This window comes from Danio rerio, chromosome 2 (assembly GCF_049306965.1).
Source record: "Danio rerio strain Tuebingen ecotype United States chromosome 2, GRCz12tu, whole genome shotgun sequence".
NCBI classification, from domain to species: Eukaryota; Metazoa; Chordata; class Actinopteri; order Cypriniformes; family Danionidae; genus Danio; species Danio rerio.
The window spans coordinates 48,893,074-48,920,792 of record NC_133177.1 but is presented as its reverse complement, the minus strand read 5'-3'; the positions used below and the strand labels follow the sequence as shown (position 1 = coordinate 48,920,792).

The following is a 27,719-nucleotide window of genomic DNA, read 5'->3' as shown; positions in this document are numbered from 1 at the left end:
TTTTTAACTGTATTTTTTATGAAAGTGTATTTAATGTTTAATGTTGTGTTTCTATTTTAGGTGTGACTTTTTAACATTCTGTAAAGGGTCTATGGATGAAAAATAGCCATTCTTGGCTAATTCTGGCACATTTTACAGTAATGTTTATTAATGTGCATTGACCCTGTAAACAAAAAAACTAAACTAAATTATGCCAAAATGTGTCAATTAAATAAGCAATGCTATTAGTAGTTTATAAAATATGACAAAAATGTTTCTTGAAACATATACAAATATATCATTGTTTTAATAATAAAACCTGATAAATAAATAAGTCATTTCTTATGTTAAAAAACACAACTTAAAATACAGGCAAATATACATACAAATATAGTAATTCTACGTTTATATATAAAATATTTATATTTAAATAATAGTAAAAATAACAATAATTGTTATTTATTTGTTAGATAAAAATACAACAATATAAACAAACAAATATCAAAATACTTTTATTTCACACATTATTAATTATATAAAATAACACTTATATTTATATTAACTGTGAGCACGGAATGTACTATTTCAGATGTCTTTGATGGACTTTTATTTTAAAGTGTCGTCACAGTTGTCAGCTCTTCTCCGTTCACTCAGCGCCGTTTAAAAAACTCCAGTTTCGCACACACTCGCTCAAACGCAGACTCAACGAGTGCGGGGCTCTGTCTGCAAACCCTGTTCGAGGAGTACAACAGCAACTCTGTCATCCTTTGCATTTCCAATCAATGGCCTTCATCATGATGAAAAAGAAAAGGTTTAAGTTTAAAGTGGATGTGGAGCTGGAGGAGCTGTCATCTGTCCCATACGTGAACGGAGTTCTGTTCTGCAAGGTCCGACTGACGGACGGAGGCTTTTCAGAGGAGTCTTCGAGGTGAGACAAACTAACTTAAAGTCATCAATTGTTTTATATTAAAATGAAACATTTATGTTTTGGCAGAAATAATAAAGGATCATTTTAAGCACTATCTATTTTTTTACTTGTTAGGGCGGATTTGTGTTTAACTATATTGTGTTATTGTTATCAGTGATTAAGGACATCTAACGTTAAGTTAGCCATTGAAAAATATGTTTGTTTTAATCTTAATTTATTTAAATTCGTTAGCTTGCCTGATTAATTTTGTTATATATAATTAAGTTAGACGTTTAGACTGAAAGACGAACAGAAGAGATTGTTTTTAATCTTCAATTCAATAGAATGCATTTACATCTGAAATGATGCCGAGTCAATTACTGTATGTAGCCCTGTAAAGTTTTTGCTAGAACGTGTATTTTGGCAGGGGTCAAATGAGGGGGGCGGGTTTGTAAGGAACAGGTCTGCAAAAGTGGGCAGTGGTTGATTAGCTAATTCTTTTCCTTCCTCCAACCGTCGAGGCTGGAGTCTCTGGACTTGTGCATTTTACAAAATGCTAACAGACCTGTGTAGTCCCAGTCTGTCGGAATGCCAGACGTTTCTCCTCAGAAACACTGCGGATAAATGTTTACCTCAGTGGTTTGGCATTTCAGGACACTTACTGTAGAAGAGTCTTTTGAAGGAGTACAACACAAACATATTCAAAGTCAGCGAAACAGCTGCAAGAAGCATTGTTCAACGTTTATTACAGAATGCACAATATTTCACAACGAGCAAATATGACGTAAGAGACACTATAACAAACTAATCCACCTCAATTACTGAAATGCGTCTTCTCGTTCAAACATGCTTCAAATCCCTTTACAAACGCCTTGTCCAAATTATTTCACATAATAACACAGTTACAATGTGGAGTCTATCTATCTATCTATCTATCTATCTATCTATCTATCTATCTATCTATCTATCTATCTATCTATCTATCTATCTATCTATCTATCTATCCATCCATCCATCCATCCATCCATCCATCCATCCATCCATCCATCCATCCATCCATCTCTTCTGTCTGTCTGTCTGTCTTTCTGTTTTTCCATCTAATGTTTCTGTCAGGTGTCTATCTGTTGTTACCTGTTTGTCTATCTACCAATTGTCTGTCTGTCTCTCTATGTCAGTCAGTCTCTGTCCTCCTGTCATTGTTTTTCTGCAAATCGTTGTCCACGGTGTCTTTCTCTCTGTCTGTTATATGTTGTTTTCTATCATAGTCCATCTTTCAGTCTAAATATCGGTCAGTTTCTCTCTGTCTCACTCTCTTTCTTGTGTTTTTTCTGCAGAGAGCCAGTTTTGGTCAATTGCGTTAAATGGAAGCAAAGATTCTCCTTTATATGTAAGATGAGTGCTAATGCCGGGACAGGGGTGCTGGATCCTTGTGTTTTTCGGGTATCTGTAAGAAAGGTACAGTTTTAACATACTATTATCATTAAAATGAACTGTAGAGATACTTTTTCTGTGCAAATGTTGTTGGATCGGGTGAGATTTTCATTCAGATTTGTTATGTTCTCTTATGAAGGAGCTCAAAGGTGGGAAGACGTTTGCAAAGGTAAGCTCTGTTTATCCATGGATTATGAAATGTTTTCTTTCAGATTACTGGCGCTGACACTGTGTTTGTATGTCACACAGCTTGGTTTTGCTGATTTAAACTTGGCTGAGTTTGCTGGTTCAGGAAGCACCACGAGGCGCTGTCTATTGGAGGGATACAACACCAAAAACACACGTCAGGACAACTCTATACTGAAGGTACAAACGGAAAGAGTTCCAGACTGTGAGGAAATTGTGGTATTTTGCTACCTTTTTACTTGCAAAAGCAACAATTTGATTAGAGGATGCCACTACTGATTTGCTAAATTGAAAAGCAGTGATATTCTGTTGTGTATGAGATGGATCACAGAGGGATTTAATGCACTAACTGACTGAACTGCACACAATAAACAAAAAAGTAATTTACAAGACACCTAACCAGTGCTGTGAAATCCATTGAGAAGCTTTTAAGTTTGTTACAGAGCTCTCTGATACAAACCACAAATTAAATAAGGGGTTATTTCACAAATTAAGTTAAAGGGTTTGTTCACTCAAAAATTAAAAGTGGGTTTTTTATTACTCCCCCTCATGTTGTTCCAATCTATAGCCCCTTCCACACAGTGATACCGGTAAATATATGGAAAATTTCCAGGACGACTTTACCGGTAGATTCATAAAAGTGCTGTTCACACAGGCGAGGGCATTACGGAATTTTTCCGGAAAAGAGCATTCACACATCCTTTCCAAAATACCGGAAATTTCTGACATCGTTAACCATAAATGAACTCTAAACGTCTACGCTTGTATTTGTAAACATTTGACTACATCACAAACTCTGTGGATGGATCAGTATTGTGAACAACTTTGATGAAAACATATAGAGACACACTTTCGCATGTCGAGATGTACATGATATGTGTGTGCTGGCGCTCATGGGCTGTTTCATGGGCACACGCAAAGCTTGAAGGTAAACAAACAACGGCTTATCATAAGCATCTTATCGATAATTATTTACACGGTTTGCATTAAGAAGATGAACATATAAACGTTATCTGACTAACATCTAGCAGCTAAATGTGACTGGAAAAATATTCAAAGGCTTTTATTCTTATAAACCGAGCGGACGTGAATGCGTCTGACTGTTCTGATTGGTTAAAGCAGACGTCTCACATCAGCACGTTCTAGACGTGCACGCGCTCTTTCGGGCAATCTTCCTTTTGGGTTCACACAGCGCAGCATTCCAGCAAATTATATTTTTGTATATATTATACAAATATATATATATTAAATTGTAATGTTACAACTTCTCTTTCCGGAAAGTCGCCAGAACGAATTTACCGGTATTTTCAAAAAGGGCCTGTTCACACATACACACCTTTCCGGAAAATTGCCGGTAATTTTGTGAAAGGTGATGTGTGAAAGGGGCTTATGTCATAATCGTGTTTGTTATGTTAGCAGCAGCGGTGTTTTTATATTCTCAGACAGCATGTATGTAAATATACTGGCAGTCTCAAATATACAGCCAAGTCTCGATACTTGCTTTGCATCAATGATAAAAGCAGCAGCAGCAGCGTAGCAGATATATTCCACCAAGACCAAACACTTCACCATCGCCACATACATATATATGGTTCCGAACACGTGTGGCCTGCAAAGTAATAATGTTTTTACTTGTATATTAATCCTAAATTTGTAACAATCGCTGAGAGATTGCCTCTCGCGTCATTCAAATTGCATGTATGAAAGCGTTTAGGCTTTTCTGTAAAATATAAAAAAATGATGACAGAAGAGGATTTGGTAGGTTATTTGGGATGTAGTGGGTTTCTTGGGTGTTTTCCGTCACTATTTTTTTAGCCTGCATTAGTGCATTCAGTGTAAGCTGCACGATTAATCATTAAAAGATCGAGATCTCAACACCCACCCAACATAATTTATAAATGATGGTGGTTTATTATCTACCGTAGGTGTTTATTAATCTTAAAAGATTCAGTCTTTTGTCTTTTTAGTTAGTTATGAAGTTACAAACTGTTAAATAACACAGAAGAACTGGGATAACAGTTTATAGTTTAGATTAAACCATGTTTATGGTAAAGATTATAATCGCCGTCATGTGCTTTTACGACACTCAAAATTTAAAGTTGTAGACAGCAATTACATTATTTAACCAATAGGTGGCGACAACCAGCCCTTAAAAAATGCTGCTGAATTATTCTTCGAAAATGATCCATCTAGCAATGAAACGTGAAGTTTTATAAGTGAATAACTGAATCATTTATTTAAAATGAGACTTAAATACATTTAAATACATATTTTATACTCAATATACACTTTATGTTTAGGGTTATCAGCAGCAGCAGTAGTATTAACATTGAATTTTTCACAGTACTGAATAATTTACAGTTTATTTTTATTCAGCTGAATATTTTTTATTGTATTTTTATTAAAATAACAAGTTCTAAGTTCTGTTTGTTAAAACCAAAAGGTTTTTGCAGGACTGTTTTTGTAATAAATGGAACACAAATATATTTGTTTCCTCCCCTTTTTGACTGAGCCGAACAATGGTCCGATCCATGACTAAAAAACCATAATGTGATCCGAATCGTGAGATTTGTGATCCATTACACCACTAATTACCATACTAAATCTCTCAGAGAGTATTAGTGAGAGAATTAATATTACAATAGTAGAGCGCTGCTAAATTAGGTGTTGGTGCCACCATGTGTAGACTGTACAATAGTAGCATCAGTCCCAGTGCTGTCGAATGTTACTTTCGAGCCCTACAAGCACATACACAGTGCTCAGCATACAGTAATTGAGTACGCCCCTCTCTTTTAAATGAATATTTTCTATAAGATGCTTTACAGTAATATATTTGTGCATAAACATTAGACTAGTTCGTCCCGAAGCCAAAACTAGAAAAAAAAAACTTAAGATCACAGTCCAAAAATGAGTCCACCCAAATTAATGTATTGGGGGAAATTGTTAATAAAATTTTACTAAACAAAAAAAATCAAGTAAAATATACAAGTTATTAAATTTAGGCGAAATTTTGCAGTTTGTAATTGTATTTTTTTCCAATAACTCATTTAAATTTAAATGTATTTTCTTTCTATTCCTTAGGAAGTTAGGTGACCAAACTTTTAGTTTTATGGATACAATAGCTTTGTTTAAATGCACCAAAAATATTGGCTGTTGAACTTATTTTTTAATGCGGAAGTGGGCTCGTTGTTGCGATTGTTTTAGAACTTCCGATTCAGTTGCCTATGGGAGAAATGACTAGGAATAATAAACGTCAGAAAACGGTCAAACTACTTGCACTACAAACAAGTGTTTGCATGACTATACAGACAAAGTAGAATAAGATAATAAGTAAATTTCAGTTTGCAACATCAAGCAGCGTAATGAGCTGTTTTTAACATATAAAAATGAATGGAAATGAATGAGACTGGAAGTCTGGAGCCAAAATGCAGAGCACTGTATACAGAACAACAGCTTCATAATGAAGACACACACAGACTTTAAGACAGCTGTACACTTTGTCTATAAATCACATACTCTCTATATTGTATCCTTTAGTTTATTTATATCATAAACATGCTGTTACTAGGGGCGTGTCCTGTCAGATCTGTGTGGTGTTGTGTTACTTTATGTTCTGCTTCATGTGGGTTTAGTATGGCATGCTCAGGCCTGTGTTGAGCTGTGTTTTTCCAATGCACAACCCCCACCTGCGCCTGGAGCTGTTCAGAGAGTACTCAGAATTCCTCAGTCCTCGATCCTTCTGCCTCCGCCTGGAGCTGTTCAGAGAGCACCCAGAATTCCACACGCTGGCACATTTATAGCAGCAGACGGCCACGCACACAACCAGACAGTTTATATTGCATCACCACAGTCCAGTAACAGTTGGAAAGAAAGTTTTATTTTAGAAACAAGTCATTTGAGTATTACACCATGTATGCACCATGTTTCTTGTAAAGGTTTTCTGTGGTAATTTACAATTTTAGTTATGATTACTTTTATGAAGATGTTAAACTGTAACAGTTCTTGGGTCATCAATAATTAAAAGAAAAACAGCAGTACAACAAAATGTCTATAAAAAACAATATTTACATGCACCGGCCACTTTATTAGGTACACCTTACTAGTACCGTATTGGACTCTTTTGCCTTCTGAACTGCCTTATTTCTTTGTGGCATAGATTTAACAAGGCTCTTCTGCATACCTCGGTTGTAATGAGTGGTTATTTGAGTTACTGTTGCCTTTCTATCAGTTCAAACCAGTCTGGCCATTTTCCTCTGACCTCTGGCATCAACAAGGCATTTGAACTGCAGAAGATTGTCTTGACCATGTCTACATGCCTAAATGCATTGAGTTCCTGCGATGTGATTGGCTAACTAGAAATTTGCGTTAACGAGCAGTTGGACAGGTGTACCTATTAAAGTGGCTGGGAAGTGCATATTGACATACCTAAACAAATATAAAGATTTTATAAATGATAGCATGACCATTTTTAATTTTGCTAATAATAGCAACCACATGCAGGGGTCTTCCAAATCATTATTATTTTAAAATATATTAAATTAGAGGACAATTATTTTAAGGCTATAGATTGAATAAATATGGTAAAATTTACCATTTTTATTTTCCTAGCTCTCGTTGTTATTCTTAGTGAAAATTAATAGTGAAAATTAATCCATGGAAGTTACTCCACTGAAAAAAAATTAGTTTGTTTTGGTTATATATGAAAATCTACTGGCTGTTTGCTTATGCATTTGGCTTCCATAGCAACTGCATATTGACATTCTTTACCTTAATGTTAGTTTGGGTTGTTGCTAGAATGGACACAGTTGCGGGCAGAAGTTTTAGAGAATTATTTATATTATTTATTAAAATACCCATTAATTGTATTTTATTTACGTCTACCCCTTACTCTAACACAAACCTCACAGTAATATAAAAATATGAATTATTGTTTTACAGTGCTATATTGATGAGTATCTGCAGCTGTATCTCATCTAGACCGTTAGTTTGCTATGAGGGAATGATGCACAAAACCCCGCCCCCTACTCAATATTCAGGTTTAGTTGGAAGTTATAAATAAATTACTTATATTTTGTAATAAATGTTTAAAAAAAAAAAAAGCAGTAGAACAAAATGTATATACAAAAACTTTATATTTTCATACCTAAACAAAATTATTTTATATATGATAGCATGACATTTAAAAAAAAAAAATTGATAGTAAAAGCAACCCTTTGCAGGGGCCTTGAAAATCAACAGGATTCTAACAGGTAAAGTAAATAAAAATAACCATAATAATAATATTATTTTATTTGATGTAAATTTGTTATAAATTCAAAGCAAAAATAAAACTATGTTAATTCAAAGATTCTTGTTTTATGAGACACTTCTTAACCTTTATTTAACCAAATGAGTCAATTGAAAACCAGTTGTCATTTACAATGATCACATGGCCAAGAGGCAACATCAAAAAGCAGATACGAAGCAGTAAGAACACAATACAATAGTAATTACACACATGCAAATAATACCTTATAAAACAAAAGAAAAGCTTTAAAAAGCACAGTGACCTTGTACTGTTAAAAGAATGGAGCTTTAAAACCTAAAGCTGGAAAGAGTAGCAACCAAAAGAAGTACGAACTTTAGGTATACAACGGTTAAAAAAAAAACTACTAGAGCACAGATTTCTAAATGTTTTATGAATGTTGGGAAGTGACTGTAAATTTAGTGTACAAGACTTAAACAATATCACTAAACATTACAGTATTGTGTATAATACATCAATCCAAAAGTAGTATCTTAATTGCAAATTTATACAGTATATTTATTTTAACTGATTATTTCATCTGTATATAGTGCACATAGGGCTATTTTGCTTTAACTTCTTACATGGTTCATCTAATCAGATTGTGGAGGTTCAATTTACCATGATCCCCAGAATCAGAAGGCATTTTTCATAGGCATTAGGAATGTATAATCTGCTGCATCTCGCAGCCAATATAACTGCTCACCACCTCTCTCTCTCTTTCTCTAGGTGATAATTAGTATGCATCTTATGTCGGGTGATCCCTGCTTTAAAGCGTAAGTGGTACATTCACTTTTAATGCATTTTGAAAAGTTAGAATTGTGTCTTAAAATCAAGGTCTGCAGCATTTTGTGTGCAGTATGGATACACTTGCTTTCTTTTAGCTTGTAAAGTGAGTCTTAATAGGATAGTTCATTTAAAACAGAACATTTTCTCACCGTTTGTTCACCCTCAAGTGGTTGAACAGAAAAGGTAGACTGCAGGTAGCTAAAAACATTCATAGTATATATTGTGAGATATTCTTCAAACTATCTTGTTTTGAATAAAGAAACAGATAGTGTGAAACAAGTGGAAGGGAAGTAAATGATGACAGAATTTTCGGTATTAGGTGAACTATCCCTTTGAACACCATGCTGGTCAACTAGACCATCATAAACCATCATTGTTTTAATCTAGTCTCTTCAACAGAATTGTAACCCAGCAGACATGTGATGCTTCTGTTTATGTTCGCGCGTCTGTGCTGATGTACAAGTGTTTGTTTGTACCATTGTCTGACACCACAGTCTAGTGCTGCATGAACTCAGGAAGTCTGGTTCAACCACTTCCTTGGTGATGTTTAGTAAAACACGCAGAGGTTTCTTTTTCAGTATCTGAAACTCGAAGCCTAATTAAGCTAGTTAAGATGGCAAGTCATAATTTGACACTATAAACTGGAGTTTAGCTTGAAATTAATATATGTAATTAATATATTTATGTTAAACTTTGAATGAGCTTAATCTGAAAATGCAAGATATAATCAATATCATTTTAAAATACAAGTATGTGACAAAAAATTTGAATATTAAGGGAAATTCCATTTATTTAAAAACTAATTTCAAAAAGTGAAACGTGTGTGTTATATTAGTTCCCTATACACATTGTGCAATATTTCAAGCCTTCATTTGTTTTTATTTGGATTTGGATGAAAGATGACGAAAACACCAAATTCCGTATTTCACAAAATTAGAATATTTATGTGACCAATAAAAACGGACCTTAAACACGTTGGCCTTCTGAAAAGTGTGTTAATGTACTGTATTATGTCCTCAGTATTGTGTTGGGCCTCCTTTAGCACTAATTACACCATCAAGGCAGTGTGGCATGAAGGCAATCAGCAGTTTGACAAGTTGCTTTCAAATCGGTCTTCAGCTCGTCTGCATTTCGGGGTCTCTGTTTCCTCATCTTCCTCTTGACAGTAGCCCATAGATTTTCAATAGGGTTTAAGTCAGGTGAGTTTCCTAGCCAATTAAGAACAGGGATACCATGGTCCTTAAACCAGGTACTGGTAGCTTTGGCACTGTGTGCAGGTTCCAAGTGCTAGAAAATAAAAACATTATTTTCAAAAAGCTTATCGGAAGCATGAAGTACTCTAAAACGTCCTGGTATAGAGCTGTGTTGACTGTTGATTAAAGACAATGGACCCATATCAGCACATGACATGGCTCTCCAAACTATCACTGACTGTGGAAACCTCACACTGGACTTTTAGCAGCTTGACTTTAGTGTCTCTCCGCTCTTCCTCCAAGCTCTGGGATCTTGATTTCCAAATGAAATACCAAATTTGCTGTCATCTGAAAAGAGGACTTGGGCACACTGCACAACAGACAAGTACCTTTTCTCTTTAGCCCAGCACAGATGCTTCTAGCATTGTTTTTTTAGCATTGTTCAGGAGTGGTTTGACGCATGGAATTCTACAGCTTTATTTCATGTCATGCAGATGTCTGTATGTGGAGGTTCCTGATGCTCTGACACCAGCCTCAGTCGCCCTTGCTTGACAATCCTCTCAAGGCTGCGGGCATACTTTTCATACCTTTTCCAGCTACATTTTCCCTTTCTCTTAACACTTTAATAATTTACTTAGATATTACACTCTGAGAACATCCAGTTTCTCTTGCAATTGCTTTTTGAAATCTTTCCTCGCTATGGAGGGTTCCAATGATAGTCTCCTGCACAACCAAAGACCATAGAATACACAAGATGTGTCACTCGTATCTTTTTGAATGGGGAAAAGTGTAATGGTCAATATGCTGAACAAAACCCCGCCTACTAGTTCAGCAGCCAATCATCGATCGATATATTGTAAATAAAGCCCCCCTTCTAGTCCAGAAGCCAATCATCGATCTCCAGGGGAGGAGCTTGGACCAGACTTGGAAGTTTAGAAATTAAACTAAAGACACGGTTGTTGTTCAGTTTTATTAATGATTCCTAATATGAAATTAAATTATTTTTACACAACTGTCAAGTCAGCAGTCTTCCTGATGATTCTGAAGCCTACTAAGTCAGACTGAGACAATTTCAGGGCTTTGCATTAATTAGTGCACTAGATTGAGACACAGGGAGCTACAACATAGAACTTTGTCATGATATTTTAATAATTTCAGTAATATGGCAATAAATGTCACGTAAAGTAGCATTCAGACTCGCATTGTTAGTACCTAAGGTGATCATTGATTAAGTTTCCTGTTGTTCAGCTGCAAGAAATAGAAGCTGTTTCTAAAATATTAATGTGTTGGTCAGGACAAAAACTCCTTTTATTATGGAAAGTATTCCTTTATTGCGTGCCGTTGCTTTTATTTAGAACACAATTTAAATAAGCCTTTAGGCTCAATAGTGAGGCACGTGCCTGTTTGTCCTCAATCTGGCAACCTGTGCTTGCGTGTGTTTTGATCCAGGAATGCAATACCTAGTTCAACCACTGGGTGTCAAACGTACATTCTGCACCATTAACGTTAGTTTGGATTCGTTGCTATAAGGGATACAACTGCGGGTGGAAGTTTACAATAATTATTTATGTTATTTATTAAATTACCCATTAATTATATTTTATTTATGTCTACCCCTTACCCTAACCCAAACCTCAAAGTAATGTAAAAATATGAATTATTGTTGTACAGTGCTATATTGATGAGAGTATCCACAGCTGTGTCTAGATTTTACCATTAGTTTGCTATGAGTGAATGATGCACAAAAGTCTGCCTCCCAATATTCTGTTTTAGTTGGAAGTAATAAATAAATTTCAATGTAAAATCAATTTACATTTAAATTTAAATTTACATTTACATTTAGTGACTATTTTAGTAATACCTTACTAAGTACATTTAGTAATTTACATTTACATTTTAGTGACTAAATTAATGACCATTAATTTAATAAATTTACCTAAATAAAAGTATCAGCAACTTACGATTCATGCAAATTTTAAAGAATGTTCATAGCTGAAATTGTGGCGCTTAGTGAGTCATCATGTAATGCAAAACAATGATTACCCTTTGACGTGTATACAAGTATAACCGAATGAATATCTGTAGCTCCTGATCTTGCATTAAGATTTTATACAGCCACACACGTTAACAATGGTAACAGGAAAATTGTTTGTAAAAAAGATTAATATTTGCTTGATTTTTTTTAATCAACATAAAAAAATGACCCTTAATCTTATTTTATTTTTTAATTTTATCATTTAGCTTTCTCTCTTCACATTTTGGTCAGAGGCTGTGCAAGTAGACCAGTGCTTAAAGCTGTTTATAGTTGGTGCGGTTTCAGATCAGAGTAGTTGTGTGGATGTGTTTTGTGTGTGTGTGTGTGTGTGTGTTGAAATAGTTGACATTTATTCTGACATTTAGAGGGGGGGAATTCATCATCTCACACAGCACCCGGACACACACTCTGAAAGGTGCGCTTCCTGTTATATAAGCTGCTGGCACACAATCCACCAATAAAACATCACATACAGTGATCTGGCAGTGCATTAGTAAGTGAAATGAGTGATGAATTAACCCCCATGAATAAGTGTGTGTCTGTACCTACTTCTGTCGTCATAGACATGAGAATCGTGCTCTAATGAGAGTTGTATCATTTCTTCGCTGCCGATGGTTGTCAGAAATAGTCATACGGAGTCATAAATCAGAGTGTTTGGTGGTGTTTCCCTGTGAGTATGTGTTTATGAGAGGCCCACAGAAGTGTTATGGGGGTGTGTGCGTGTGTGGGACTTCTCAAACTGCGCCTGCAGTGCTTTTAGCCCTGACTGGTGCGTCATAGTTGCTATTAGATGCACTAGGACCAGTGAAATGGCAGATTATTATGGATTAATAGCCCTCAGAAATTTAAGTTTTATAAATTGTTCCTATTCTAAAAATATTTAAAATAGTTTAACTGCGTTTAGCTTATTTGGGAATAATTCATGCGCCATATCTCTCTGTCTTTAATGATCATATTACAGTATTCATTTATTCACTTATTTTCATTTCGGCTTATTCCCTTTATTAATCTGGGGTCGCCAAATCGGAATGAATCACCAACTTATCCAGCATATGTTTTACGCAGTTGATGCCCTTCCAGCTGCAACTCAGCACTGGGAAACACCCTTGCACTCTTGCATTCACACACATACACTACGGCTAATTTAGCTTATTCAATTCACCCATGGCGCATGTCTTTGGACTGAGGGGAACCGGAGCACCTGGTGGAAACACACGGGGAGAACACGCTAACTCCAAACAAAAATAGCTTCTTGCCCAGTCTGGACTCAAACCAGCGACCTTCTTGCTGTGAGGCGACAGTGCTAACCACTGAGCTGCCATGTCACCCTTGAATTGTAAATGTATATTGTAATTGTATATGTTAATTCTGTATGTGTATGTATCGTATTACTATGTTTACTGTACATGCTGTCAAGATCTGTGGTAAGAACATTCACCATCTGTGATTAAGTTTGACATTAACACCCACCAACCTGCCAGTGTGGGTGGATTCCAGCAGTGGTGTGTAACACAGAAGCTTCCACTGGCCAATTTGACAGGTGGAAATGTATATATAAAAAATAAACAGCTCAAAAATATCACACAAATTCATTCATTCATTTTCCTTTTTCGGCTTAGTCCCTTTATTAATCTGGGGTCGCCACAGTGGAATGAACCGCCAACTTATCCAGCATATGTTTTTATTCAGCGGATGCCCATTCAGCTGCAACCCATAACTGGAAGTCATCCATACACACTCATTCACACACATACACTACGAACAGTTTAGCTTAGCTAATTCACCTATACCACGTATCACTGGACTGTGGGGGAAACTGAATCACCTGAAGAAACCCATGCAAACACCGGGAGAACATGCAAACTCCAAACAGAAATATTGCAATGTTAGAAATGATCAAACTAGTGACCTTCTTGCTGTGAGGCGACCATGCTACCCACTGTGCCACCGTGATGCTCATCATACAAATAGTTTTGTTTGTTTATTTATTTATTTATTTATTTATTTATTTATTTATTTATTTATTTAAGTCTGACGTGATACAACATTGATTGAACATTTGATAACTGACACTTTTAATTCCTAGTAATAATAATTTTTATTTTAACACATTTGTTAACCCCTTTCATAAGTAATAGTTCAAATGATGTTTATTGTTTGAACTCGTTTTATTCGTAGAAATAACTAAATACTTTAACCAGTCAAAATGTTATGGCTCCCTCAACTCCTTGTTCAAGCTCTTGTTCTTTCCAGACTGGACTATTGCAACTCTCTACTAGCCGGGCTCCCAGCTAACTCTATCAAACCTCTTCAGATGCTTCAGAATGCAGCAGCACGAGTGGTCTTTATTGAACCTAAAAGAGCACATGTTACTCCGCTACTCATTCGTTTGCACTGGCTGCCAGTTGCTGCTCGCATCAAATTCAAAGCACTGATGTTTGCTTTCAAAGCGATTTCTGCCTGCGCCCCTTCTTATCTGCTCTCACTTCTGCAGATTTATAGGCCCTCCAGAAACTTGCATTCTGTGAAGGAACCACGAGGCGACGTTCAATCCCAAAGAGGGAAGAAAACGCTTTCCCGAACGCTCGCGCTCAATCTGCCCAGTTGGTGGAATGAACTCCCTAACTGCATCAGAACGGCAGAATCACTCGCTGTCTTCAAAAAGCGACTAAAAACTCAACTATTTAGTCTCCATTTTCCTTACTAATATGCAACTACCTCTCTGACTCCTCAACTAACTACAAAAATAAAAATTTAATAATGCTTTCCTTCTTAGACTTTACACACCTAAAACTTGCCTACAGCACATTGTTGCTCTTATAGTTGTGTAAATTGCTTCCTTGTCCTCATTTGTAAGTCACTTTGAATAAAAGCGTCTGCTAAATGACTAAATGTAAATGTGAACAATTAGGAGTCTACATTTCATCATGTTGTAATATTTTTATTGTAAATTCACATAAAAAAGGTTTTAACTATGCTTGATTTTTACTAATTTCACAGTCTGGAATTCTTGCTTCTGATTGGTCAGTCCAAGGTATATTATCCTGAGATAACAACCCTTAAATAACACTCATAAGCTCATCTAGGAACTTTAAACCACTTTGACCCTCACTGAATACATTCCCATCCACATAATAACATTCAATCTCAATTAGGGTTGTCACGATGCTGGAATTCTATTCCAATCAATACTGAAGTTTTAAAAATGTCAATTTCACGCTAACATTTAAGCGCTGTTGAGCGCGTTCTTAAATGGCGCTGATTAGCTGTTGTGTTCACGTGCTTAAAAGAAATGACTGTGATTGGCTGTGAAGGTCATCAGTTCACCGAACTCATACAGATACAGGGACACTGGAGTGTTTCAGTCACGTCAATCAGCTGGTTTGTTTTAGAACCTGACATACTAGCGATCCGCTGATGAATCGCAGCTTTGAAATGCTCCAGTGTCCCTGTATCTGTAACCCTATTCTCAATACAAGAACTCATCTAAAAAATAATACAATGCTTAATGGATACTTCACACTGTGATGTATTGTTATCTTTTGTTTTCATATGTTTATATATTTTTAATGGTTATGCTTTTGTTCTAGGCCTCCATCCACTGCAATGACAATAGGATTTCCAGGAGACACAGAGACATGTCTGCATGAAGACAGAAGAGGAGAGACACCAAAAACAACCAATTACTTTACAGGTATAAAGCATAGAAAGTGTAGAACACTACCACCTAAATACAGTCCTCAGCATAAATAAGTACATCCTCTTTTAAAAATGAATATTCATATCCATTTCTCAGTGAATATAGCCAATATATTTAGGTGTGTTTAAACAACGCTGTTTTAATAAAAAGTTATATCCATTAAAATAAGAGTTTGGTCACCTGACATATTTAGTTATAGAAAGGTAATACAATTACCTTCAGTTGAGTTATTGCAACAAAAACAAAATGCAAACTGCAAAATTATACATTTATATTTTAATGCATTTTTATATTACATTTAAATTTGTTTTGTTTCTCTTGATTTTTTATTTCCTGTTTTTTTTTTGTGTGTTTTATTAGTTTCAGTTTTGGCTTTTGTACAGACCAGTCTAATGTATATGCATAAACATATAATTGTAAAGCATCATATAGAAAAAAGAGGTCTGCGAGAGGTGCACTCATTTATGCTGAGCACTGTAGTTTCTTGTAAAGCATTTCAGCATCCCAGAATTCACAATGATACTACCAATTAATTAGACTGAATTTCTTCTAAGCATGTTTAACCAGACAGCACTATTTTAATTATAAATACACAACCGTTTTATTCAGAGGCAATGCAGCTAGAGCTGTCACAATATCTTTTTTTTGTGTGTGTGTTATGATGTATATAGCAACAAAATGTATTGCAATAAATAATACTATCATCATTTTAAGACCATTTTGACACTATAATAGCATTAATGCAAGTACACTCTTCCAAAGAACACATAATATTTTATTCTTAAGACTTTTTAATTCTAACAATTTAATAATTAGACACTGCAGTCACAATGTAAAAAAAGGATATCCTAAACAAATAAATAAATATATAATAATAATAATAATAATAATGATAAATGTTAACAAAAATGAAAAAAACAGATAGATTTTTCAGTCATCAGGCATCCACATAAAAATAAACTATAGTAATTTATAGTAAACATTATAGTGTTTTTTTTAACCATACTGACACTTTAAATAATGATAGAAAGGCCAAAAATGACCAAAAATTATGAAGGACATGTCCACGTGTTGTGCGACAAGTCGATATATTGATTAATGTGACATTTTGTGAAGAAAAGGTACTTATTTTTGACCGTGTAACAGAAGAGTATGCAAGATTTACGACATACTACTTCCTCATTAATGGTCTCTTACGTTACTTTGTTATGAGCCTGTCAATAAACACATCATCCACATTTCTTATTTACTTCATTCATTCATTCATTCATTCATTTTCTTGTCGGCTTAGTCCCTTTATTAATCCGGGGTCGCCACAGCAGAATGAACCGCCAACTTATCCAGCAAGTTTTAACACAGCGGATGCCCTTCCAGCCGCAACCCATCTCTGGAAAACATCCACACACACACATTCACACACACACTCTACGGTCAATTTAGCCTACCCAATTCACTTGTACTGCATGTCTTTGGACTGTGGGGGAAACCGAAGCACCCGGAGGAAACCCACGCGAAGGCAGGGAGAACATGCAAACTCCACACAAAAACGCCAACTGAACCGAGGTTCGACCCAGCAACCTCCTTGCTGTGAGGCGACAGCACTACCTACTGTGCCACTGCGTCGCCCTTATATATTTCATTACCTTCCTTATTGTAGAAGCAAAGGCAGGTTAATCTGCCATCAGTGAGTCTTTCATGCAGAGAAATGTCCTCAGGTTGGATAATAATTTATTCAGAAGTTAATGTCCAAACACGTCTTTATAGAAGTTCACATTGTTGTAGAAGATGAAATGTAACACATTAAATAGTTTCCAGTTGGCTAAATATTAATTTATAGTCATTCAAACAACTTTACCAAAGCCTCTTCACATTTGGTCTTGCATGTCCGCCATGTTTGTAGTTTGTTAACACTTTTTATCCGAGTTTGTAGTTCTAATCGAATTCACATTTAACACGCAATGTGTAATGGGTAATATTAGCAGTTAGAGTATGGATGGTTCTACACTTTGAATTTATTTATTCTCCTTCGGGTTAGTCCTTTTATTCATCAGGGGTCACCACAGCAGTTGTACAGTTTAATTCACAGAATTTCTACACCAGGGGTGGCCAATCCTGTTCCTGGAGAGCTACCTTCCTGCAGATTTCAGTTGCTACCCATATCAAACATACCTAAACCAATTAATTAGGACCTGAACACCATGTGATAATTACAGGCAGGTGTGTTTAATATGGGTTGCAACTGAAATCTGCAGGAAGGTGGCTCTCCAGGAACATGATTGGCCACCCCTGTTCTACACTGTATGTTGTATACTGTAAACTTGCATACTTATTTGGTCACATCCATAATGCATGTTGATTTCCCTCAATTATACATTAAAAATGTTTATTGATGAGATGAAATATTTTGCTGACCCCCCATAACTCTATGGTTGGTTGTTTTGAAAAAATATAAACAAATGTTTTAATATAATGTTAATATATACTTTCTCTGTAAATTAATATTTTAAGTTTGTACTGTTAATTGTCACATCTATAACACTGGAATTGCTCTTTTCTAGAAAACTTAGGAAAAAGTGGCTTTAGTCATGGTTCGGTTCCAGATGAACTGGGAAAGTGTGGCCACTCAAGAACCGCGAGCTACGCCAGCCAGCAGTCTAAGTTTTCAGGTGTGTTCATGAATATTTAATGGTTTTCCATTACATTTTATCATTTTATTCAATTGTATGTTTGCATAATATTACATAATAATATCAATCATTCTGGACATCCCCTCAGGTTACAGCACAGGTCACTCACGCTCCTCCAGCCTGACAGAGCTCTCTCATCGGAGGAACTTGTCTGTGGGCAGTGCCTCCACCGGGATAGGTAGCCTTCAAGAGCCCAGTGAGAACAGAGAGTCCCGCACACCTTTACCACAGCATTTACCCACACCGTCACACAGTGCATTCTCAGCCGGCAGGTAAACAATATGCAATGAATGATCAGTTTTCAGTGAAAACTTTAGATTAAGCAGTTAACAGAGTGTATGTTTGCATTTCAGACATCCAGTAAAGCAGGACTCGGTGGAGTGTCAGTTAAAGCGAGTAGACGCTACCAGAGTGGACGCTGATGACATCATTGAAACAATCCTACAGGGTCAAGACTTCAGCCACAGCATTCTGGACTCCAGTAATGAAGGTACTGTTCATTTTTAATAACCATCTTTTCCTGATTTCTACAGGGCACTTTCATAATTGCAGAATTTGTAGTTCAGATGTTATGTAGTTTATGGAATAATTATGTAAAAAAATGATTGTAATAGCTCACTTAAAATAGCAGTTTGGTACATTATGAAGACATGCAATGCTATTTGAAAATGTATGGTTCTTGTACACTTTTGATATGCTGCTTACCAAGCCTGTACAATAAGTATTGAATATGTCACCATTTTTCTTAGAAAACATATTTCTAAAAGTGCTGTTGACTTGAAATTTTCCCTGGATGTTGGTAACATCCAAATAAATCCATATATGCAAAGACAATAAATCTAATTAGTTTACAAATTAAGCTATGCATAATAAAATGAAGTGACGCAGGAAAAAAAGTATCAAACACATGAAGAAAGGGAGGTCTAGAAAGGCAGTGTAAGCCCAGACAGCAGCTAAAATCTCTCAGTAGTTATTCAGCAACTCTCTGCCCTTCGTCATTGTAAATTAATATTAGCTGCTTCAGTCCAACATCCACATTACCAGGATGATGAAGATGAAGCCAGAGTGGACATTTCAGCAAGACAATGATCCAAAACGCATCCACGAAAACTCTCAAAGGCTTTCAGAGAAAGAAAAGAAAATTATAAATAAACGCTGCTGAAGTGCGATTTAGTGTGTTTATGTAACAAGTTTATCACCAATATTTATTAGATTTGCTAGGCATATTTATCAATGTCTCCAATAGACCTACAGAGTGGTATTAATGCGTCCTGAAGTAAAGTGAAACGGCTATACGTTGTGTTTGCTGGCCTCACGTATCACGCACCTGTCAGTCAGAGAGTCAGTCAGTCAGCACGGAACCTTAAAGGTTCAAACAAATAACGCACAGCACTACTACGGTTACAAAAAAGTTTGTGCTGTTATAATTCACTTACCTTTTTAATTTGTTTAGGTGCGATTATCACCTGCTATGAAAAAACACAACTGAATGTTTTGAACGAAAAGCTGTAATGTAGCCGTGGCGGGATCAATTTTGGCGTGGTGCTCCGCCATGGAAGAATGAATATAGCGGAAAACATGAAATTAAAATAACATTTAGCAATATTTCTGCTATTTCTGTTAATATTATCTGTTCAATGGTATGTCACCATGACAATACTGCGCTCACGACATTTGTCATTGAAATAGCCACAGGTAGTTGGTAGATCTGAGTAAAAAAGGCCTGCCGCCACAGCTGGAAAAAATCCTAGAGGAAACACTGAATTTGAAATAGCTGTCCTTTTATAAATGCATTTTCATGTCATTTATCCCTTTATGGTATTACTGCAGTATTTAGTGTAACAAGATTCTTCGGAAATCTTTCTGATATAACTGATCAATAAACCTGCCTTATCGGTTCAGCATTGATATCGCAATGTGGGCATTCACAATAGACACATCGTGACTATGTGCAATGTTTAGTCTGAATTATAATGGATCATTTCACAGGTGTTTTTGAAATTGTACTGTTTGTTACTTTGATGCATTAATAAGGAGTAACTGTATTGAATTGTTTACAAAACAAAGACTATGCAGTATTATTTTACTTTTATTTATTCAACTACTGAATACCTGAATACAGATTTTTCCTCAGAAAACAATAAATGCTGTTTATTTAATTTGTATCTTTTTCAGTATTGAATTTATCTACGCTTGTAGATTGTTTCTTATATTTTATGAGGATACACGCCCACACAGAATCATCCCAATCAATTTAATATATTATAAATTCTTTCTAAATAGTTATTCAACAAATCTAGTGATATTGTATTACAAGTGGCAATATATATCGCAATGTTAGATTTTTCCAATATTGTGCAGTTCTATTTTCCAACATTAAATTGTAAATTATAAATTGTGACTTTTTTTTGTAACATTACAAATATCTTTACTGTCACTTTTGATTAATTTAATGCACCTAATCTGTGACATTTCACAGCTTATAGTATTAAAACAGCCTGGTCGGAGAGAATGACTAACAATCAAATAAAACTAAACCACATCCAAGTTAAATGCTATTGTTTTTGTTAAGAAAAGGTACCAGGGAGTGAGTATACACATGCACAAGATGTACTCTAAATACTTCTACAAGTGCTTTTTTGATGGTAACATCCCTGTTTATATATGCACATTATTCCTATCTCCATAACAGCACACAGACTACAAACACACACGCATGGAAATATATTGTGACTAACTTGTACTGACACACTGAGCACACATTGTTCCATAGAAGGTGCAAAATGCATTCACAAGACAAAAACTCGGGACAAGGAAATTGTGAGTTGTGTTTTACCACAGACGCACAGTTGCACTTTTATATGCACCACATTGTGGCATTGTAAAATGAACATTTACTATGGTTACTAAAGTCTCAAACAAACAGATGGAGTTTCCCCTCTTCTCTCTCTTCTCTCTCTCTCTCTCTCTCTCTCTCTCTCTCTCTCTTTCTCTCTTTCTCTCTTTCTTTCTGTGACTCATACATAGACCTCAGAAAATTACAGTTGCCAAAATATCTTTCCTCTGAAAGCAAAGCATTTATTGGCACATTAAAGGGCCAAGAAACCCCCTCGTTTCAGCAGGGTGTTTTCACACCTCTACTTTGGAAAAAGTCAGAAAAGTGGGCGTGTCCAGCTCTGTTTAGGGGGGAGTGTCGGAGGAAAAAAAGTGGGATGGTGTGGGAGTGTCTATTTGGGCATGCGCAAGTTTCAGAGTCAAAATACACACAAACACACAGGAGAAAGTGATGGTGTTTAACCTACATGGACATCTGTAGTCGAATTATCTGCCAAATTATTAAATGTTGGACTTTAACTGCAGTTTGGCTCTTTCATTCAGGGAATTCATTCATGCCCCTCGCGACAAACGAGATATTTGATTCGAGGAACTGCTCTAAGCGTGTATTTTTCATGCAATGTTTGTTACCGCACGGCGAATAAGAGAAAAAAAAACTCAGCATTTCCCGGAAACTTAGATGCACACGGCAGGTAGCGTCAGAAAGCCGCGTGTGTTATTCCGGTCACAAAATGCGGTAAAAACCCTACACGAGGTTAAAGTTTGGTTGTGGTGCTAACATGTTTACACTCGGTGCTATAGTTTGTTCGATACGAACAAACTGAATAAACAAAGAGCACTGGTCGCTCACTTACCAAATCTGTAGAGACAGGACAATCACCAGCAACTAGAGCCGCGTCCTTATTAAGAGAAGACTACAAGCGAATCCGGATCTCAGCGTTTGCAGATGAGAACAGCTCTCAGGTAAACAATAATCCTCCTTAGACACGTAAGTTATTGTTGTCGAGCGTCGTGTGCACTGTAATCCACACGTGAGTCTGAGCTCTCACAGAGAGAAAATGAAAACGAAACTTAACTGTAGCAAACTATAAAAGCAACACTTCACGCTTGTTTTGCCAATACAATGTGGTGTGTCTTTGGTCTAAGCACTGTGACACTAATGAATATTAATGAAGTTGAACAATAGAGCGCGCTGATTGGTTTGAACCAAGCCTTACTCATGCATTAATGCAACACACTGTAAGACGTAATAAGACACACTCTGGCACAGACGCCCAGTCTACACGCTGGAATACAACGCTATTATGTCATGGCCGTGACGCAGCTTCAAAAATTCGTTTCAAACCGGAAGTACGAATTTGCTTGAAATAACGCAAAAACAACCAATTTACACTTTTTAGTGAAATATATGTGTCCTAATAGTGTTTTTAGCTGTGTGGGACACATATATGACTGTCAACAGCTCAAAAAATGTGTTTTGGTGTTTCGTGACCCTTTAAAAGACTCAAAAAAATTCATGAAGGCGGCACCATCAAAGCTTAAAAAACCGAAAGCTCTCACAAAACATGTGATGTTTCAAGCACTCCGCCACTTCATCATTAAAAGACTCAAAACATATTGACGATAACTTTGCAGCTCCAAAATATGAATCATTATTTTAAATATAGCATTTTTGCAAATATGCTTCAAAACATATTTAACCCTTTTGTCATTAAAACATTTAAATCTTTTTAAAATGAGGTATGATATCTTATTCATTTATATATTATTTAAAGGGATAACTTTCTCCAAAACAGTTATTTATTTACTATCAAACAAAAACAGATATTTTAAAGAATGTACATAAACTTAATTCCAAAGTATTTTTTTTTTCTTACTATGGATGTCAATGGCTACCAGTTTCCAACAATCTTCAAAATATACAGTTTTGTGTTCAATAAAGGGAAGAAACTCAAACGGATTTAAAACAAGTGGAGGACGAATAAATGAAATAACTGAATTTTCTTTTTCTGATTAATTATTCCTTTAATTAGCATAGACCAGAATGAGCATGTTGCTTAATATTTACATAAATACATTTGTTATACTCAGTGATGTTAGCACTGAGATACTGAGAGTACATCACACCTGTCCTCAGGTCTTTACACTGGCTCCCAGTTACATTCAGTGTAGATTTTAAAGTCTTATTATTTAGAAATCACAGGCATAGGACCTCAGTGCATTACAGATACGCTCATTTAATACAAACCCAACAAATCACTCCAATATTTAGGATCAAATAAATTAGAAATTCCAAGAGTTCAGTCAAAGCAGAGTTAATCATCTACTGAACCCCCTGCTGCTGGAATCAGCTTCCAGAACTGATCAGATGTGCTCCAACATTAGGCACATTCCAATCGAGACTGAAAACACATCTGTTTAGCTGTGCCTTTACTGAATGAGCACTGTGCTACGTCTGACAGATCACACTATTGTGTCTTTCTTTTCTTTTTGAGTCCTTTAAAACATGTTTTAACACATTTTAATCATTTTAATTTTTTTGTTGTTTTTATTATTTCTTATAATTGTATTTTATGTTTCTTTTATTCCAGTTAATGTAAAGCACTTTGAATTACCATTGTGTATAAAAATAAGCTATATAAATAAACTTGCCTTGCCTTGAAGATGGAGCATTATTCCACCCCTATTTTGACATGTTATTTTTACAAAAGATATTTGATATGGTAGTTTATTCAGTTGCATTTAATGTGCTTTCTGTTTACAGTACATAAAATCATGAAATATATGTTGTTTAATGTTTGACATTTTATTATATCAGTATGGTTTCCCCATTTTATGATTTCACATGAGAGCAATTCCTGGAAAATGTCAACCTTGCCATGAAAAAAGTTTTTACCAAAATAGTGAACCCTTTTTAAGTTTGTTGAGTATGCTTGTACTTTACAGTTCTGTAAAAATACTCAAAAATGTTTCTATCAATGTTTTCAAACAATTATATTTGATTTACCAAAGTTGCGGGAGGAAGTTTGGCATTTTTTCTTAGGTTTTTATATATATGCACCAGTTTAAATTATTATTGTCGACTGTTCTCTGTCATTCTAAGGCCTCCCAGCGGTGATGAGCCCAGGTTTGAGGTCCCTTTCATTGCTGCTTACAGCTTTAATTCTTCTTCTTCTTCTCGAGAATGAATCACATTTTTGAGGGTCTAAACATGCTCAAACTTAAAAAACTTTGCATACGAACCAGAAGTGGCGAAAATGTACATTTGGCACTCAAGTGCCAATTTCACATCCATAAGAAAGCTTTGCTCATAAATGCAAAAATGTAAAATAAAATCAGTCATTTTTGTTTTATAGAGAGCCAACTCTTATCCTTTTGATTAGCATTGTTTCTTTTGGGTTGTGCAGTTTGTTCTATGTTTTAACTTTTTTGGTCACATCCATAACGCATGTTTATTTTGCTCATTTAAAATCTAAAAAAATGTTTACAGATATTTTTTGATCCCATAACTCTGTGGTTAATTGTTTTGGAAAATATAAACTGATATTTCGGTAACACTTTAAAATAATGGTCCATTAGTTAATGTAATTACCAACATAATTAGTAATATATTTATCACAATATTTTGGTATATACAGTTGAAGTCAGAATTATTAGCCCCCTTGAATTAATAGCCCCTCTGTTTATTTTTTCCCCGATTTCTGTTTAACGGAGAGAAGATTTTTTCAACACATTTCTAAACATAATAATTTTAATAACTCATTTCTAATAACTGATTTATTTTATCTTTGTCATGATGACAGTAAATAATATTTGACTAGATCTTTTTCTAGACACTTCTATACAGCTTAAAGTGACATTAAAAGGGCTTATCTAGATTAATTATGTTAAATAGGCAAATTGTGGTAATTAGGCAAGTCATTGTATAACGATGGTTTGTTCTCTAGACTATCGAAAAATATAGCGTAAAGAGGCTAATAATTAAGTTTAAAATTCTATTTCAAAAATTTAAAACTGCTTTTTATTCTAGTCGAAATAAAACAAATAAGGCTTTCTCAAGAAGAACAAACAATATCAGACTTACTGTGAAAATGTCCCTGCTTTGTTAAACATCATTTGGGAAATATTTAAAAACTATTTAATTAATGTTTTGAGTTTTTACTGCAAATGTAACCTCCATAACAATGAATTGAAACCATATAAGGCAATAAAATGTAAAATATTACTGTAGATATGCATGTAAAAATTTAACAAAATTTATCGTTTTATTTCTGCTAGTCAAAACCAAATTTTGTAATTGTTCGCATTCGCCGTGGCATTGCTAATATGGGTCTCGCTTTATACTGTATTAGATGGCCTTGACTACTACTTGCATCAACAATTAAATACAATGTACTTACTGTGTTCATAATTGCAGAACACTTGTGGTGGCAGATGGGTAGGGTTCAGGACAGGTTTGATGTATGGGTAGGTTTAAGGATGGGTTAAGGTTTAAGGCATGGTCAAAATTACAGATGTAATTTCATGCAGGTATTTAATCAATCATAAGTACAATGTAAAAACATGTATTAACACAATAAGTATTGTTCACATTCTATCAGTTAAGTTCACCTAATTTAAAGTGGGAGCAAAAAATGGCATCACTAAATATGGCGCATTATTATTATTATTATTTTTGTCTGATCTTTTTTGTTAGCCTTTCCACTGACTGAAGTCAAAATGTGTGTTTGTGTGTGTTTCAGAGGAGGGTCTGCGCCTGTTTGTTGGGCCAGGAGGCAGCACTGCACTGGGCTCTCAGCACAGCAGGTGAGATTGATTATGTAACATCCCTGCCGCAAGGTCAACACATCAACTGGCATCCCCTGCTCAAGATGTCCTTGTGTTTGCTCATTGTGTTTTGCATTATGATAAGCCAATTATTGAGAGGTATAATGTTACATGAGCTCTGGAAATATCATCAAATTGCACACTGCTGTAATGTAATTCTATAATGTAACGCAATCCTATCCATCTCTCACTTTCTGTCACTCAGGGTTGGTGCTGGAGCTTTTGAACAGGTGGTTATAAAACGCTAGACTGAGCGTCCATGGGGGAAGGTGATGTAATATCTTGTGTCAAAAGAGGGGACGGCAGTCATCTTCCGTCCCAAGCAGCACTTCTATACTGGGCTACTGACACATGCGTGGGCTCTAGGGATTGTGGGATTCCTGCTCCTCCTACTGGTCATCTCTAGAAACAGACAGAAGCTTTTTTTCTGTACCTAACAGTTACAGAAAATGCTAAGATTGGAAGCTTTTTACCAAAAATATATGTTTATAGTTCTCGGAAAGAGATTTAAAGGGATCGTTCACACACAAAATGGATTCTGTCATCATTTATTTACGGTCTACTTGTTCCAAACCTGTATTTTGAACAGAAAAGAAGATGTTTCGAAGAATGTTGGAAACTGGCAACCCATTGACTTCCATGGTATTTCTTTTTTCTTTTTTTTATCTGATAAAAGTTAAGTGAATACACTTTATTCGTCAATGATTTTTAAAGTTTTAAAAACAAAGCTTATTTACATTGTGGTATCCTATTATATAACGGCTATCAGTTTCCAACATTCTTCACAATATCTTCTTTTACAAATAAAATGTTTGGAACCACTTGAGGGCGAGTAAATTCAACTAAATCTGGGGGTGAACAATCACTTTAATGCTGGCAGAACTGAAAAGACGTTTTCCTCTTTATGTTTTCTTGTTGACTTGGACTTTCATCTGTCCAGTGTTGCTTTTAACAGATGCTGCTAATTTGAAAAAGCTAGTATACTTGTTTAATGTAAAACGGTTACTTCAAGTGGACAACTTGAAATCATATTTCTGATAGAAGTATTTTTGTAAGGTCTTGTTACAAATGTGTTCATTTATAAGATACTTGTATATGAATGGTTAATAGAAGACAGCTAAGATTTTCTGAACTCTTAAAGAGGCTATTCGATCAACATAGTTGACTAGTGAGTTACTTATATAATTGTTTAGCGCTGTCTTATGTAATCATCCATAAATTGTATGTGGATTGATGATGCTGTAAATGGTAGATATTTCAAGACATTTGAAACCAAGTGACTTTGTTTAAATAACTTAATGCACATTCATTTTACAGGCATTCCTGTATGGTTAAGAGATATGCACAAGGCCTGAGTCAAGATTCCGGATTCATTTAAATACAGTATTTGGTTTGTTTAAAGGAGATTGTATATGTTGGATTTTATAGTTTGAGTTCTAGTTTTCCAGTAACAAACATGCCATTTTAAAGGCTAATAATTCTTATTGTAGATTACAGGGCTGTTATATCTGAAGATTGTTGTATATAAGGAAGTTGTGAATTTAATTTATGTTTGTCAAGTGACAATTGTCAATAAACAAAAACTAAAGAAGTTATAATTGTTAGTCGTTTCAGCAGGAACAATGCACCAGTAGTCAATTGTATTGCATTTGAAAAGTGCATTAGAGAGTAACTTTTTTATATAAAACTTATAAATACAATTTTTTGTCTCTGTAGTTTTGATTTGTTGCCAAATTGCTGATTTACTGGAAAGTTTATGGTTGTTTAAATGTTCGCTGATTAACTTTGAAGCACATTTTATATTTTTATTGTTTACATATTAGCAACAGCAGATGTCTGTGGAAATGTTTGAAGAAAAGGCATTAT

At 35.3% G+C, this 27,719-nt stretch overlaps 1 protein-coding gene across 1 annotated transcript; it reads left to right on the top strand.

Annotated features, from left to right (window-relative positions):
* Nucleotides 1-619: 619 nt before the first annotated feature.
* eeig2a (EEIG family member 2a) lies at nucleotides 620-27,553 on the top strand. The gene is given in 11 exon segments (NM_001423874.1): nucleotides 620-907; nucleotides 2,221-2,341; nucleotides 2,457-2,486; nucleotides 2,567-2,683; nucleotides 8,517-8,563; nucleotides 15,395-15,498; nucleotides 18,063-18,170; nucleotides 18,280-18,463; nucleotides 18,545-18,681; nucleotides 25,769-25,832; nucleotides 26,059-27,553. Coding segments are annotated over 11 exon segments (1,101 nt in total). The 5' UTR covers nucleotides 620-761; the 3' UTR covers nucleotides 26,102-27,553.
* The last annotated feature ends 166 nt before the right edge of the window (nucleotides 27,554-27,719 follow it).